The sequence below is a fragment of the Medicago truncatula genome, chromosome 4, assembly GCF_003473485.1.
Source record: "Medicago truncatula cultivar Jemalong A17 chromosome 4, MtrunA17r5.0-ANR, whole genome shotgun sequence".
NCBI classification, from domain to species: Eukaryota; Viridiplantae; Streptophyta; class Magnoliopsida; order Fabales; family Fabaceae; genus Medicago; species Medicago truncatula.
The window spans coordinates 40,283,753-40,299,860 of record NC_053045.1 but is presented as its reverse complement, the minus strand read 5'-3'; the positions used below and the strand labels follow the sequence as shown (position 1 = coordinate 40,299,860).

General features: G+C 33.5%; 2 protein-coding genes across 3 annotated transcripts; one reads left to right on the top strand and one right to left on the bottom strand.

The window, feature by feature from the left end:
• Positions 1 to 1,587: 1,587 nt before the first annotated feature.
• Positions 1,588 to 5,243, bottom strand: LOC11439868 (erlin-2-B). The gene is made up of 9 exons (XM_003607757.4): positions 5,047 to 5,243; positions 3,850 to 3,973; positions 3,691 to 3,758; positions 3,549 to 3,608; positions 3,293 to 3,451; positions 2,814 to 2,960; positions 2,327 to 2,541; positions 2,108 to 2,216; positions 1,588 to 2,030 (listed from the first exon to the last, which is right to left on the bottom strand). Exons 1-9 carry the CDS (start codon positions 5,152 to 5,154, stop codon positions 1,935 to 1,937), a joined length of 1,086 nt encoding a protein of 361 aa, XP_003607805.1. The 5' UTR covers positions 5,155 to 5,243; the 3' UTR covers positions 1,588 to 1,934.
• A 3,954-nt stretch (positions 5,244 to 9,197) lies between these two features.
• On the top strand, positions 9,198 to 14,566 carry LOC11443399 (uncharacterized hydrolase YugF). Of its 2 annotated transcripts, XM_003607755.4 has the most exons (10): positions 9,198 to 9,409; positions 10,618 to 10,712; positions 10,801 to 10,898; positions 10,988 to 11,037; positions 11,259 to 11,354; positions 11,479 to 11,568; positions 13,263 to 13,355; positions 13,744 to 13,839; positions 13,999 to 14,064; positions 14,176 to 14,566. In XM_003607755.4, the coding sequence occupies exons 1-10, from the start codon at positions 9,254 to 9,256 to the stop codon at positions 14,329 to 14,331; spliced, it is 996 nt and encodes a 331-aa protein (XP_003607803.1). In that variant the 5' UTR covers positions 9,198 to 9,253; the 3' UTR covers positions 14,332 to 14,566. The 2 variants fall into 2 exon arrangements, with proteins under 2 accessions (XP_003607803.1, XP_024638809.1); XM_024783041.2 differs by lacking the exon at positions 10,618 to 10,712 and having other exon boundaries at positions 9,199 to 9,409; positions 10,732 to 10,898.
• The last annotated feature ends 1,542 nt before the right edge of the window (positions 14,567 to 16,108 follow it).

The window sequence follows — 16,108 nt, the reverse complement described above, 5'->3', positions numbered from 1 at the left end:
AATTAAAATATAGTTAAGATTAAAACACGTAATCATGAATATCTGGTGATTTTTTAGTTGGACTTGGTCTCCTCTCCTCTATGGCTCTGTCTCACCGGCTTGATATTTCATCCCATCATGTTTGAAATGAGAAAAGATTGTATTCATTGTGAGGATGAGAAATAAACACAAGTCGAAGGAGTACACTGAAAGTACCTCACCCACAGCCAATTCAATGATACACATACACTTGGCAATTGTTTTCCACACTCATCTCATCTAAAAAACATGCTTAACCATTTCTGAAGCATTTCGAAAGCCACTCAATCAATACTCAATGGTCTTAAATCATACACCTCCATCTGCCCATTTTGCAATATTTTTAAGTTTTGGTTCGTTTAACATGTCAATGTTACATTTGTTACTCCAAACTCATTTTATCAATGAAATCAATACAACTGTTTATTATCTTAATAATTGTACAAAACTCAAATATAACACATGAGATTAGGAGAGTGCTTGTGATTAAAAAAAATTCCCTTCAAAGTCATTTTCACGTACATGTAAGAGTATTAAAAGGCTACTACACCGAAAAGTTTAAAAGAAAAGTGCAAATTTGGAACTCAGTGTACACAACAAGAGGAGGAGCCGTATCTTAAAGGATATAATAATTCAATCCAGGTTTTGACACATGCCAAACACTGTCCCACAATAGGAAATTAGGAACAAATCTTTGTAAGTTAGTATGCTATCACATTTCACATTTAATAGCAAAAGTTGGAGCCGGCACTAACAAATGAAAAATTGATTTAAACCTTTAAGATAAAGACCCTTGACTCAATTTAAGCCTAGTTATCATCTCTAGCCACCCCTTATAAATTGAACCATGCCCTTGTGCTTGATACACATCCTCAATACAAAACATAATCAGTTCAATTTTCATTCTAATAGCTACCCATTTCCCCCTCTAAACACTTCAAACTAGTTCACATTAATTAACAATGGCAAATTCTCGCATTGCAAGGTTTTTCATGGAGGTAGCACCACCACAGTATGTTAGCGTGATGAGGCATAGAACATCAAAGATGATGGAAACAATCACCGAAGATGATAGGGAAATCAACTCAAATGACAGTGTGATTTCACCACCAAAAAGTTCATTAGCTTCATCACTTGCTGCCTCTTCTACCAATGCAACTGTTAACACCAGGGACTTCCTGAAGGAAGTTCATAGAACACTCTCAAGTTTGAATCACTGAAGCATGCAGTTTGAGGCAAGCCAATGAAACAAAACAACCTTTGGTGCCTGTTTCATAGTTCTTTTTGTTGTTCTTCTTCTTCTATTATCTTTTTATGTTATTGATATCCTGTTAGTTGTTTTGGATGGACAAGGATGGATATTTGAGTTGAGGTTTGAGAGTGTAATGTAACATTAATAGGTATTCCTGCATCTGCATTTTTATATGATGTACAGGCTTTTAATTTTCTATCAAATATTAAAAATGGCAATCAATTCTAGTGGTGCAAATATATGGGTAACAACTAATAACATTAACTCACCTTAAAGCAATCCGTTTTCTTTGTGGAGTAATAATTTGGACCTTAAGATAAAAGTATTTTTAGTGCATAAAAATGTGTCAAATGCATGACCTCAATCCAAAGACTAGCTACTTCTGTATTTCATATCTGAAAACACTTGGTACAACTTGGGAAGGGTGGTAGGATTATGGACAACAAAATACCAGTACATATAGAGGAGAAAATGTAACATCAACTTCAGAACCTGATACAGTTGGTCCAATATGCTCGATTTTCTAATTTCCATTGTATCAAAAAGGTGCACCTGTTATCTACGTTTCCTCCAAATAAAAAAAAAATCTAAAAAAAAGTATCTTTCTTTTCATTGTTTACTGTAGAAGACAACTATGAGAGACCGCAGCTCACACTGACAGAGTTTAGATATCGGCTTTGGTCTTTGTAGCTGCCCCTCTAGGAACTTCTTCAACAAGGAAGTTTCCAAGCAACCTTTGGTCCAATATCATATTTGGAATCTGCAGAGCAAACCCAGAAGATCAAATCTATGTACAAGGTCAGGCGAATATTGAAATATCTACGATGAGAGAAATACCTTGTCCCCAAAGAAAATCTTTGTGTTATTAGCAATTGATTCGATAAATTTTAGCTCAAGAAATTCAGGGGTAAGCTTCAACCTATTTGCTTCAGCTTCCTTTATTACACTGAAAATTATAAAACCAATAAATTGATCATTTCGTATTTCAAAGACCACATATTAAAATATCATAGTCATAAATTTTCTTAAAGGTATTTATAAATAGGAAAATCTCACCGGTAGAAATCTGCATCTGCCAGGCTCTTCTCACGTGCGAGGTACATTGCATTCTCAATTTCTTCCTGTCTTCTAGCACTATCTTTTTCTGACAGTTTTTGTTCCATTAGGATCTTGCTAACATTGGCATTTTTCTCAGCCTCGCTAATAGCCATCTTCTTCATAGTCTCTGCCTCCTTCTCAGATACTTTCTGTTTCTCAATAGCAATTAAGACCTAACCAATAGCATCCAAAGCATAGTGTTTATTAGAAGAGAGAATATTCAAACTAAAATAGAATGGTAGCATACAACATAAAACTTTTAGAAGCATTTACAAGACACATATCTCAGATGATGACAGTGTTAATCAATCAAAAGGTTAAATAACACGAGCTTGCAAATGTTTAACCCTGTCTTCTTTTAATGAGATTGTCAACTCAACATTGAATCTGTCTAGCTACAGGCATATACACAGAAAAATGACAGGCCCTTTTTAGTAAAATATACCTTAGTACGTTCCTCTTCCATTTGTTCAAAGTTGTGTCTTATACTTTCTGGAATATTCGGCTTTGTGACACGGACACCAATGATCTCAATGCCCGGAGCATAGCGGGTACAGTCAACTTGAAGGGCATCCTTCATCTTTTCGTCGATCTGAAAGTGCCCCAATGCTTGCTTTGTTAACATATTGAGATGAAATAGAGAGAAAGGAGAAATGCCAGAAGGAAAAGAAAGAAAAAAAACATCTTGGGTAACTCGTCTTCTGACACAGCAGAGCAAAAGAATGGCAAGCTTTTAGGGGACAAAAACTTACGACTTGCATCGACTACTCTTTAGTAGATTACAATAAATGCTACAACTTACAAAAATAAATCAAATTATTCCCTTCATATTTTGCTAGTTTGATTAACCATAAAATATAAATGGAAGTTACCAGTATAAAATGAATCATGGATTAAAATTACACTTCTAAAACATTACATTACCTGATCAAACACATCAATATATACTTGTTGAAGACTATGAGAGCTACAAAACTGATTAATCTCATGATGAATCTTGTCATATATCCATGTCTTGTCATATTGTACACCATAGTTGAGCAATGTCTCATAGACAGATTCCTTATGCAGTCGGTTAACAACCTAAAAGAAGAACATTAACCTTATATACAATTAACTGTGTAAAAAAGTAGAAACTTGTAAATCAAATATTACGTCAGAAATATATATTTGCTATTACCTCAATCTTCCCAAAAACGATCATAACACCTCCTTTAGTACCACACGGTATATCTGTCACCTGCAATTGTCATCGTGATTCAAAATCCAAATTATAGAGCCAACAGAAACCCTAATTCCCAACACTGTTCTAAAGAATTTACCTCATCTGTTTGAAGTGTCACTTGAACAGGCTCAAACTGAGTTAAGAAAGGCATTTTCATATGGAAACCTGGAAGAATTAATATTAAAAACATGAACCAGAATCCTGTGGGTGCAAACATTGAAGAAAAGCATTGAAAAAACAAAGAAGGGTTTTCCACCTGGCTCCGTAATTGTTTTCAGAAGCGCACCACCTCTCCAATATACCCCCACATGGCCTTCAGGGACTTGGTGAACAATTGCCATTGTATTTTTGAAGGATGGTGATGCTGAAGGAACCAAAACCTGTAGATAATAAGGCATGTTTTAGGTTTAGATGTTAAGTAGAATCAATTTCCAATTGATGTAAATAAGTATTATTAGTACAACAATAACAAAATCTTATCCCACTAGCTTAGGTTGGTTCAACTACATACACAGATCAAATAAACCATTATGCATTATAATCAAAATCAAAGCAAGCAAGACATCATCAACAACAACAACAACAACAACCAAGCCTTATCCCACTAAGTAGAATAGACTACATGGATCAAACGACGCCATAATTTTCTATCATATATCATATCTCTATCCAACTCGTTAATCTCTAGGTATTTCTTAATAGTTTTTCTAATTGTTCATCTGTCTCTAGAGATTTGACCACCCTCCATCTAATTCACTCTCCTTTCTATAGAATCAACAGGTCTTCTCTCCAGATGCCCAAATCACCTAACCTAAGTTTCCACCATCCAACACAATATAATTATCTCTGCTATAACGCACATCCACCGCAACATTCTCATCTCAGGTATGCTTATTCTTTTTTATTGTTTTTTTTTTTAACAATGCTTATTTCATTCTTGTGTTGTTTTTTTACCATCCAACACTCTTCTTTGGGCAAGTAGCCTAATGGCTAGAGCTCAGACATTTTAAATGCAAAGAAGTGGGGTGTCTGGGGTTTGAACCCCGACCCTTGCATATAATATGCAATATCCCTAACAACTGAGTTAAGCTCGCGAGGATACCATCCAACACTCTTGTCTCATACAAGACTCTTTCGCTTCATGCGGTACATTTGTATCACATAAAAACACCTGAGACCCTTCTCCATTTCAACGACAAAACCAAAGCAAGCAAGAACTAATATGAAAAAAAAACAACAACAAGAACATATTAAGACAAAATTTCCATTTCCGATTCACTATTATGACTTAATGTTAGTAGTTTAAAATTCAATGGAACAAAAAAAGATTATATTAACAATGCAGGTGGTACACGCGAGTGCCTTAAAAAGGGAGATGTTGATAGCGATTACGGGAAACAGAACAACAAAAATTGCATGACATTTGCGGAGAGAGAGAGAGAGAGAGAGTTACGAAAACGGCAATGGCTATGAATGAGAGGAAGGGAACGAGAATGGAAGATGAAGGAGGATCAGCGGCGGCTTGCGGTGCTCGACGAGTTGGTGGTTGCTGCGATTCCATGGCGGTGGAAAAACTCGTGTCTCCTCTTGCAGTTTCAACTTTTTCGTGAATTTGATTCCTTTTAAGTTTGGGTTTGGTATAAAACAACTCATCTTCCTTCCTTATTTGTACATGGAATTTAATTATTATTTTTTGGGAAGAAAGTACATAGAATTGATTTTGAATTATAATAAATTAATTTTGTCAAATCAAATTGCAATTTTTTTTATAGGCAAAATACAAAATACATTAATAAAAAAGAGATACAAAAACCGAGGGAACATTCGACCTGACCCACTTAAAACCCAAATGGGAATATATCATGACAAAACAAACCAGGTGGACCAACCTTAATCTATCCTAACACAAATTCATTTATCATGGGTGCAACCCAGCAAACCCACATACGAGCGCGAAACCAAGTTACAAAAAATATGAAAAGTGAACATTGCAAAAGAACAGTTAAAGTATAAAAATGGCGAATGGATTGACCGCCAACATGGTAACAAAATCCAAGTGCCAACCGCTCCCGGATAGGTACCAATACGTCAGTAACCAGACCCTTTCGGGTTTCAAATTCAATCCGATAATAGATAGGATGGGTACCAACTTCATGCGAAAAATCAAAGATTTTGTAACATTTTTTTTCGGTGGTTGGGGTTTGAACTTCGAACCTTGCATATATTATAACATTGTTCTTACTAACTGAGCTAAGTAACATTTTGTAACATTTTAACAATACATCTAATCAAATTACAATATAGCATTATTTTTATAAATTAGTTTCATAAATATCTACTTGACATGATTAAAAAAATAAGTTTAATTAACAATTTAATTAGAATTTGAATGCATGTATAATGTTTTTCTTTGTCAATATATATTAATTAAATTAGAAATTTATATTTCAGGATTTAATTTGTATATATGGAAAATTTAGAACTATTTTATACATGCATCCAATAAAATCATCTATAATACCACATTTTTAGGTAAATTCCTAAAATATGTCTAAAAAATTTATACTTTTCATGCATAGAAAAAATTTACAATGTCACTGCATGTAAATTAGTGTATATATTTAAATAGTTTTTTAGAAATAATTCAAATAGTGTTTTAAATAACTAATTTCTAAAATGAAGATATTAAATTTTAGCATGGTTTAAATATTACTAAAAGAAATACTCAAATATTAAATTCAATTATATCTTTCTAAAATTTCTTTGGTCTAATCGAAGAAGCACTCAACCTCATTTAAATATTGAGTTGTTATGCCTGAAATTGCAGGGATGGGAAGCATCCACACACAAATTATCATTTGTTGTTTGAAAATAATTTATTCTCGTGGAATTAATTCTATGATGGAAGTATGGAACCTTTCTCCTCATTTTGGGAGAAAAAGAAGGAAATAACTCCAATATGTCTGCTTTTTTCCCTCAAAAATAGTAATAATAATTCAATAAGTGGACCAAACGAAAATGTTTGGTAAAAAGTATATATTTATGCTAATTTCACCCCATTATCCTAGTTACACCTATGACACAGTCTAATTAAGAAAAATTCTCAAAATTCCTCTTCCAAAGAGGTATCTAATTTTCAAAAATCCTTTTTCATTTTCTAAAATATGACACAAACTATTCATTTGTTGTTTGAAAATAATTTATTCTCAAAATTCCTCTTCCAAAGTGGTATCTAATGTTCTCTACTTTTCTCCACTCTCCTATACCCATGTTACGCCTACAATTGTGAGGAAAGTTCACCAAAGGTTGAATATTTTTTTGAGAGGATCAAAGGTTGAAGATATTTGCAAAGTCTTCAATTAATCTTTCATTGTTTAGATGAGTGATCTTTTTATTGCTTTTTTTTTTTTGTGTTTTTTTTTTAAATAGGAGACTCAAAGCGTTATATGTGAATTTTGGTGTTTTTCTTACACAGGAGACTCAAAGCGTTATACATGAATTGAGATTGTGTAGGTTTTTGTTTTGTTGAAAAAGATAAATTAATCTACTTAAATTAGCACTGAAAAAAAATCGAACCTGAGACATTGGAACATCACACATATTGTGTAGGTCAATTTTTTTTTTTTGAGGGAGTGTATTTTCTTTAACTTGTACATAAATTCAATAAGTGTATTACCTTGTTTGTAAATTCAAAATGTTACATGAACTCGAATCATATTGTTGCACATAAATATAAGTAAAGTAAGTTCGTAAATTAAATTCACGTATATTCTAATTTAAAGTTCTTATGTGTAATTTCCAGCCAAAAAAAAAAGTTCATTTGTGAAATCAATTTACATATATTACATGAATTCAATTCACGTAAGCTACCAATCCAATTTTGATAATTTTACTTAAAGCAATGTTAATATGCAGTCAATCGAATTTGAGCAAGAAAATTTGGATGCAATGAACGACATTGTTAACTGGTAATGTAATAAAAATTATTACATTGTTTTCCAAATTATGAATGTGAACAACAAATACAATACTTCATCTTAACAAGTTTTCAGTTTAGTTTTTGTATGTTTGCTACGCGAAATTATTCAGTGAGTTAATTCTTCTTAATTGGGGGGAATAAGCGGCATGCATAGACTTTTGAATGAGCTTTAAACCTCTAAAAGGTATCTACACCCAAAAAAAATGCTATTGTACTGTTTAGATTAAAAGGGAGATCTTCAAAAGTGGGTGAAGGGTTGAATCAGCATGTAGCATGTGGTCTACACAACCACGAGTTGGTAAAAAAATCTAGGGTTAAATGCACTTTTGGCCCCCTATGTTTGCCACCATAGCAATTTTGACCTCCTAACAAAAACAATGCAATTTTGACCCCATAATTTTTTCAACTATGCTGAGAAGCCGCCACGTGTTCCGAAAAAGGGGTCATAATCGCAATTTTTTTGTAAAGATAATAGGCCAAAAGAGCATATATCCCTAAACATGGCAAAATTAAGGGGTCAAAATTGCATTTTTTTTTGTTAGGGGGCTAAAATTGCTACGGTGGCAAACATAGGGGGCCAAAAGTGCATTTAAGCAAAAAATCTATTAGTCATTGTCTTGGATGGATATCTTGTAAAGTGAAGGCTTTCATTAGTCAGTGAAATGACTAATTAGGAGATTATTAAATTGAGAAATATATCGTTGACACCGAAGAATCATTATGTGGAGAGTTTAACTGCTAGGTTTACAATGTGCGACAAACATTTTGTTCATCCATTAGAGGTAACATCGTGTATCAATATAGAGAAGTGCATTATTCTAATGAGCTGAAGACATAGTTTAGACACGCCGCGATGTTATCACACTTGTGAGTACTTTTCATTGTCTTGGTTGGGGTGGGCATGGTTCGGTTTTTGAAAAAACCAAACTAAATTGAACTGAATTGTTGAAATGATTTGGAAAAACCAAACCGAACTGTTTAAGATTTAGAACGAATGGAATTGTAATTTTAGTGACATTCGCATATGCTCATGATTTTCTTCTAGCTATCCCTATTGATGGATTAGGTCATCATATGTCATTAGTGGAGTACCATACTATCTTAGATATCGCCGTATGATTCCAATATTTCCTATCACAACTTTTGGTCCACACTTTTAAGTCAGCTCATGTGTAGTATCTTTTTATTTTTCAATGAAATTTTGCAAAAATGTGTCACATAAAAAAGTTAAATTTTTTTAACAAACCGTATATTAAATATAAATTTTTAAGTACAAAAAAATATGAAAATTCATATTTAATATTCTCAACATTCCTAAAACTTAAATGTATGGAGAAAAAAAATTAAAATTTTAAAGGACTAAAAGTCGAAGAATTTTTTTATGGAGATTGAAACGAAAAGTTGATATATGTATATGAACAAAAACATAATTAAATGTAATTTTTATTACGGTAAAAAAACACAAAATAATTTCTATTTTTCAAAAACTTCTATAAACAATTATAAATTAAATGACTGAAAATCCTTTTATTTTTGAAAAATAATCGGTAACATTTACTTCAATTATAAAGAAAAAAAAAGGGATAACAAAGTGATGATGAAGATTGAGTGGCAGTTATCTGTATAGTTTAAGTTCCAGTTATTTTGGTTGCTATTACCAGCTTAGTTCTCTTCACATAAAATGGTTGCTCTGTTTTCCTTCGCATTGCCCATATTCAAGGTCGTAGCTGAAACTGATGCTGACTCATTCCCTTCCTTTCTTCCTAAAGACGTCAACAGAATCAAAGACCCTTTCGCTCGAACTCTCGCTACGCGGATTCAAAGACTTCCCGTTTCCGTAAGTAAAAAAAACCTTTGCTTCCTCTTATTAATATCTTATCAATGTCATGTATCAAGTCCCTTTCTTTTATTATATGCACCCGTTGTATTGTATTATTATTATTATTATTATTATACTCTTAGCTGGTTTTAGACTTTATTGGACCGGTAATTATGTAGCACAGACACTTCAAATTGAACATGTATTTGGTGTTCGACACGAGTAGGTGTGTGACACCAATACGACATCCACACACATATGGTTATATTCAAATACTTTAACTAAATTATTACCATTATACGTGCCGTGTCCTTGTCATAGATTAGTACTAGTAGTTTTGAGGAAATGCATACGAATTTCAAAGTGTTTTTGTGGTAATGTAATGTCAATTTAACCTTTATTATGCAAGTCATCTCATGCATCAGAAAGGTTTCATAATGAAATTGAGCCAGGTTACTCTGAATTACGTGGAAAAGGATGAGAAACTTTAATCAAATGATATTAGTTGTAATAATTGTTTATAATAGGATAGGATGGAAACTATGGAGTCTATTCCTTTTCATTTTATTTAGTATTTCTATTTTCCGTCCTCCTAATTTGGGAGTCGCACATTGGATAAGAGATGACCTGAACATGTGTTTATAAGTGGGGACAATCCTCACTTCACGGGTCGGTTTTGCAAGGATGAGTCCAAATATAAAAACCTAATGGATATAACTAACACACTGTTTATTGATTCAGAGCCGGTCTAAGGTTAAGGCCATTCAAGTCCTTCCTTTAGGTCTCTAATCCTACTCACAACACCTCCTACGCAACGCGTCAATTTTATGATTTCACATCCATTTTGACGCATAAAAGATATTATGCATATGATTTGTTTATGAATCCCTTCCCATAATTTTTTCACTATAAGACTTCTCCTAGCTTTAGGTCTCACCTTACTTAAGGTCTTCTTTGGACTAATCATCTCACTATTGCTTAATTCTTGATTAAAGTCACTCAAAAGTACTTGTGTAAGGGGATATACAGATAGCTTGGTGGCTGGGGTGGGGGAGTTAAAGAGTTGATTGACAAGGAGGTAGAGTTCGATCCCCACTCCCAGCATAATACTTACATTGCCCGTTAAAAAAAATAAAATCAATACTTTGCGTATATTCACATTGTAATTCTTGTTTGATTGCTCATAAAATATTGAAAAGTTACATATTTGCATATAATTCAAACAGGTTAAGTTCTCTGAAAATCCTATCATGAGTAGTTGTGTGAAGCCACTGGTGCAGAACAAGGAAAATCCAATTGTCCTTTTACATGGTTTTGACAGGTGCTAAAAAAATATGCAGGAGACAGAATTGGTTTGTTCATTTTATTTCTGAAGTTACCCTTGGATTTCACTCCTCCTTATTGTTCAGCTCATGTTTAGAATGGAGATACACATATCCATTGCTTGAGGAAGCTGGTATTGAGACATGGGCCATTGACATTCTTGGTTGGGGTTTCTCTGATCTAGGTTTGTTTCACTACTTTTCCTATGTTATGTTCATACCTTTCTCTCTTCATTTTAGTCATGTTTTCTTCTATCTCTCTTGTATACATCAGAGAAACTTCCTTCCTGCGATGTGGTATCAAAGCGTGAACACTTCTACCAGGTACTTGTATGCTAATTAATGAGTTTTCAGTTTTGTAATTATAATTCTTGAATACTTTCTAGTTTGTATCCTTTGTTATCATACTGTGTAATTCGGAGTAAGAAATCAGATATGTTATAGGCTATCTTCTAAAGAAATGGTTGCCTTCACAAATTAATGAATTTCTTTCCGCACCTATACTTGTTTCGCTTGTGTTGAGGGTGAATTGGTTTATCTACCAGTTTTGGAAATCCTACATTAAAAAGCCGATGATATTGGTTGGTCCAAGCCTTGGTTCTGCTGTTGCCATCGACTTTGCAATCAATTATCCAGAAGCTGTATGTGCTATCAAATAATTTAATTTTTGAATATATTTACAGTGCCGAATTTTTTTTTAAGTTTTTTTTTTTATTAAAAGATAGTTTTATCAAGTGACTATGCCATGATCTGGTCATTTTTCAGGTGGAAAAGCTTGTTTTGATTGATGCTAGTGTATATACAGAAGGGACAGGAAACCTGGCAACCTTACCTAGAGCGGCAGCTTATGCTGGGGTGAGTATTTCTCCTACTTAAAAAGCCTTAAGCCCTCAGCCACAAATCACTGTCAATTATCTAGAAAGCTATTGTTAGGTCGTAAAGAGAGTCTAAGACGCGGGAGAGATCTTCACGTAGAATCTTAAGGCATTGAGCTATTTCTCAATACTCACATTTTCATCCAATGTCGAACTTCTAACTCACACTTGATGGTTGACAGTCTTAATAGTTTCTCCCTCAGGTGTGAGTTAATCCACTCATCACATATGTTCCCCCACTCTTAACAGTTTCTACATCGACGCAGAACATCAAAAACCCACGTCACCTAACCACCATATAGTTCATAAAACTTTCGATACAAGGAGTCAACCACCTTTAGCCCAAACGCCTGTGATACCACTATTGGGCCATGATGGGAGCCTAAAACACGGGTGAGATCTCCACATTGGGCTAAAGGCAACCACGCAAGTGGTTTGGACAACAAATTTTCATTCCAAAACATGAAGGCATTGGTTATATTAATCGCTTCACTGTTGCTCAAAATTCACATTTTTATCCTATATATTGGATTTTTAACTCACAATTGATAGTCTAACAGTGATATCATATTATTTCTCTATGTCAATGTTCCCTAGCTGGAGCTGGATAATTCATATTTATGTGTAATTATCTAGAATATTATTTCATAATCTATCTCTGTAAAATGTTTGAGCAGTTCAACTTCCCCTACTAAAATGAAATTTAATTTATTCATTTTTTTGGGTATGCCCTCTCCATGATACCTTTAAGCAACTACATTCTCAATTTGCCGTATTTTAGAAATCACATCTGTTTCTTTGACATCAGTTAGTCTTGCTCCTGCCAATCACACAAACCAAAAGTACATAATGAATTTATCTTGGATGGCTCATAACCTCTTGGAGTTAGCAATTGCTTACTGGTTTCTAGCTCATACCATTTACATGTGATGTGAGCTAGACTCAAGCAGTAATTTGCAAGGTTTTGGTGTCTCCTTGATTCAAATTTGAGGCTGCTCTTTCAATTTTTACCATTTAAAGCTTCAAAATGTTGGATTTTATGACTTTGGCGAAGTTTGAGAGCTTCTGTGCATTATTTCTTAGCAATAAATAACCACGTCTACTTTTCTAGTGATGTCTATCCTCCTTGGCTATGTATCATTCCAACCAACTCTTCTGTCTCAGTCTTCTCAGCAGTTTTGTTGAGTTATCTACAATTGTACAGCCAGTGCTTATCTGTTGTATGCCGCTCTATTATCTTCTACACCCTTAGTTGTCTTTCCAACTATGGGATATGGATACCACATTGTATTTAGGGTAATTTTGTTAAGAATTCAAGGGGAAGTATCAAAATTGTAGGGTTGTTTTTAAGAACTTTGTTTGGAAAGTTGTCCTTGTTGGATGAGCATTTGATAGGAGTACTACACTGTACTTGACCTGATTTTTGTATAAGTAGGTGTCGGTGCTTGGCATTATTATACATGTCATTTCAATCTTACATTATTGATTGTTCATAGTTCCTTTTCTGTTTCCAGTCTTTTTCACATTATTGCAATAATCTCATTCGATAATGTTTGATTAACCTCTTCACTAGAATTTTTACTTTCATGGGGATAGATAAGTATGAGAGAATGAGGATGTTTGATGTTTTGAATCATTCAAGTTACGCTCACCACTGGCTCTGTTTTGAATCAGGTATATTTATTAAAGAGCGTCCCATTACGCGTATATGCAAACTATTTGTCCTTCACCAACATATCTTTCAGTACTAGCCTTGATTGGACAAATGTAAGTTGCTTTATCCAATTTTTTTCATTGTTTTAGAGGATATGATGTATATATTTTGAATATATTTTCTAGCTCATAACAAACCATTTGGCAAATGCACACTTTGAAGCATTGCGAGCTTTGTATGCTTGTCTACGACAGCCAAGAATCCGAACATCCTATTTAGTCATAACAAGTGTTAGGATTATGAGATGCAGTTTATTTTTATTGTCTATAATAGATATTTAGATTGCATCCTTCCTAAGCATTTAATCTCTTACGAAGGATATCAACCATAGCACCTTCATATCGTATCATATCGTATTAATTGACATTTGCATACTTTGTCATCTTTATGTGTTGCAGAACAAAGTTAGATAACATGATTTTCATATATAATCTTATATAGATTGGCCGCTTGCATTGTTTATTGCCTTGGTGGGAGGATGCCGCGGTTAATTTTATGACCAGTGGTGGCTACAATGTTGCTTCGCAGATAAAAATGGTATTTCCGGCGTTACAAATTTATGATGTTACTTCTGTTATATTCTATTTTTGCTAGAAAACACGATGGATCCTCGAAAGAATCCTCAGATTAGTGGTACAACTATTCATAGTTTCATATACTTACTAAAAAGATTTGGCTTTCAAATTTGTTTAACAGGTAAAGCAGAAAACACTCATAATTTGGGGGGAGAACGACCGCATAATCAGCAATAAGCTTGCTGTGGTTAGTTACTATACAACACTCTTCTATATTATATGAAAATAATGATCTTGGCATATAAATTGTCTTGTGAATACTAATGTTGAAATTAACTTTTTATTTTTACTCTTTTAGCAACTGCACTGTGAATTACCTGATGCAATTATACGCCAAATACCTGATTGTGGTCACCTACCTCATGTTGAAAGACCAGATTCTGTTGTGAAACTCATTAAGGAATTTGTTCAGAAGGATACCAAGACAGTAAATCAATATGTTCCATCATTATGAATGTTGAATACCCTTTTGCCATTCTGACAGAGAAATGACAGAATGTTTGGTGTTTTTCCAAAAAAGGAACCAGTAGTGATGGAGCTTTGAATGGTTATCAATTCAGTGGGGTTGCTGGTCACTAGTGGAATCATTGAGTTATGGAGTATAGTACAAATTTTTTTAAAACATTTCTAATCATATTTTATCAATCCATATACTTTGAATACACATTCCCAGCCTTATTTTTAATTGATTTTAATAAAGAACATGGAATGCTCTCCTTTTATTTTTGGTACACTGAGGTAGCAACTGCTCTCACGTATGTATTATAGAGGAGGGTAGTCTAATAAAATGTAGTATTGGTTGTTCAATGTCTAAGTGGAGTTATAGAGGTAGATAGCCTAATAAAGTTAGCTAAGTGGCTAATCCTTTGTTGTTTATCCATTTGATCGTTTCACTCATCCATAATCCATAATTTTTTATACACAGAATGAAAGTTGAGATTAAGTTCTGAACCTCTTACGTAATACTCATTCATGTCTCAATTTATACCATTAAACTACTCCTTTTAGAACAAAAGCATTAATCATTGATAATGTTTGTGACGTTGTCTATATGATTACTGGTTATTGATGGTATTAAAAAATACAAATCGCTGCAAGACATGCTTATCTCTGCCTTTTCTTACAAATAATTACATCATCAAATATGTTGGAAATTCAAAGGAATCTTTGTACGCATAAGCATGTATCAACCTCCATTTAGTGGAGGAATCATGCACACGTAAACAGTACTTAGCTAGTATTTCTTTTCATTTTTTAAATTAGAAAAACCAAATTAGGTGGATCAAATTTCTCTAGTGTATTTACGCTGAAATTAGAGAAATTTGATCCTTATTTCTTTTCAGTTACAACCTCAATAAGTATTTCTGGATAAGTAAATCTTAAACAACCATCCTTATTTCGATTTTGTTTTCAATTACAAAAAATTGCTGGTGAAAAGCATTACTAGTATTATTTAAGATTTGTCGGCTATGCATGTCGTGATGGAAAATCTTTTTTTGGTACAAACGTGAAATAATTTAATCATCTGGTATAATAATTTTCTCATTTAATTTTTTTTAATTTATGAATGTGTGCCAAAAATTTTTTATTTGTGTTTGTGATCAAGTAAGAATTTCTCGGTGATGTCAATCAAATTATTTTAAGTCGATATTGACTTTTAGGAGCAATTGCGTCAAATAGAAAAATTTAGGTTTAAATATGTCTTTAGTCCTTGCACTTTCATCAGATTTTGGCATTGGTCCCTACACTTTTTTTTGTTTGAAATTGGTCCCTGCACTTTGTAAAAATATTGGTATTGGTCCCTCTATTAACTTTTTGTTAAAAAAAAACACAAAACTATTGGTATTGGTCCCTGCACTTTGTAAAAATATTGATATTGGTGCCACGTGGCGTGAAATAATTGGGCCACGTGGCACTCCGTTGGTTTTGTGTTTTTTTTTTTTTAATAGAAAGTTAACAGAGAAACCAATACCAATATTTTTACAAAGTGCAAGGACCAATGTCAAACAAAAAAAAGTGCAGAGACCAATGCCAAAATCTGATGAAAGTGCAGGGACCAGTGACACATTTAAACCAAAAATTTATTATCCCACGGCATGAAAGAAACGCCAAAACCGAAAGAGAGATTGCACAAAATTCACAATGCTCTCATCTTGTATGGTTTGGTTGATACAGAGACCTTTGAACAACCTGTACTACTTTTCGTGTTACCAAAAAAACTTATATACACA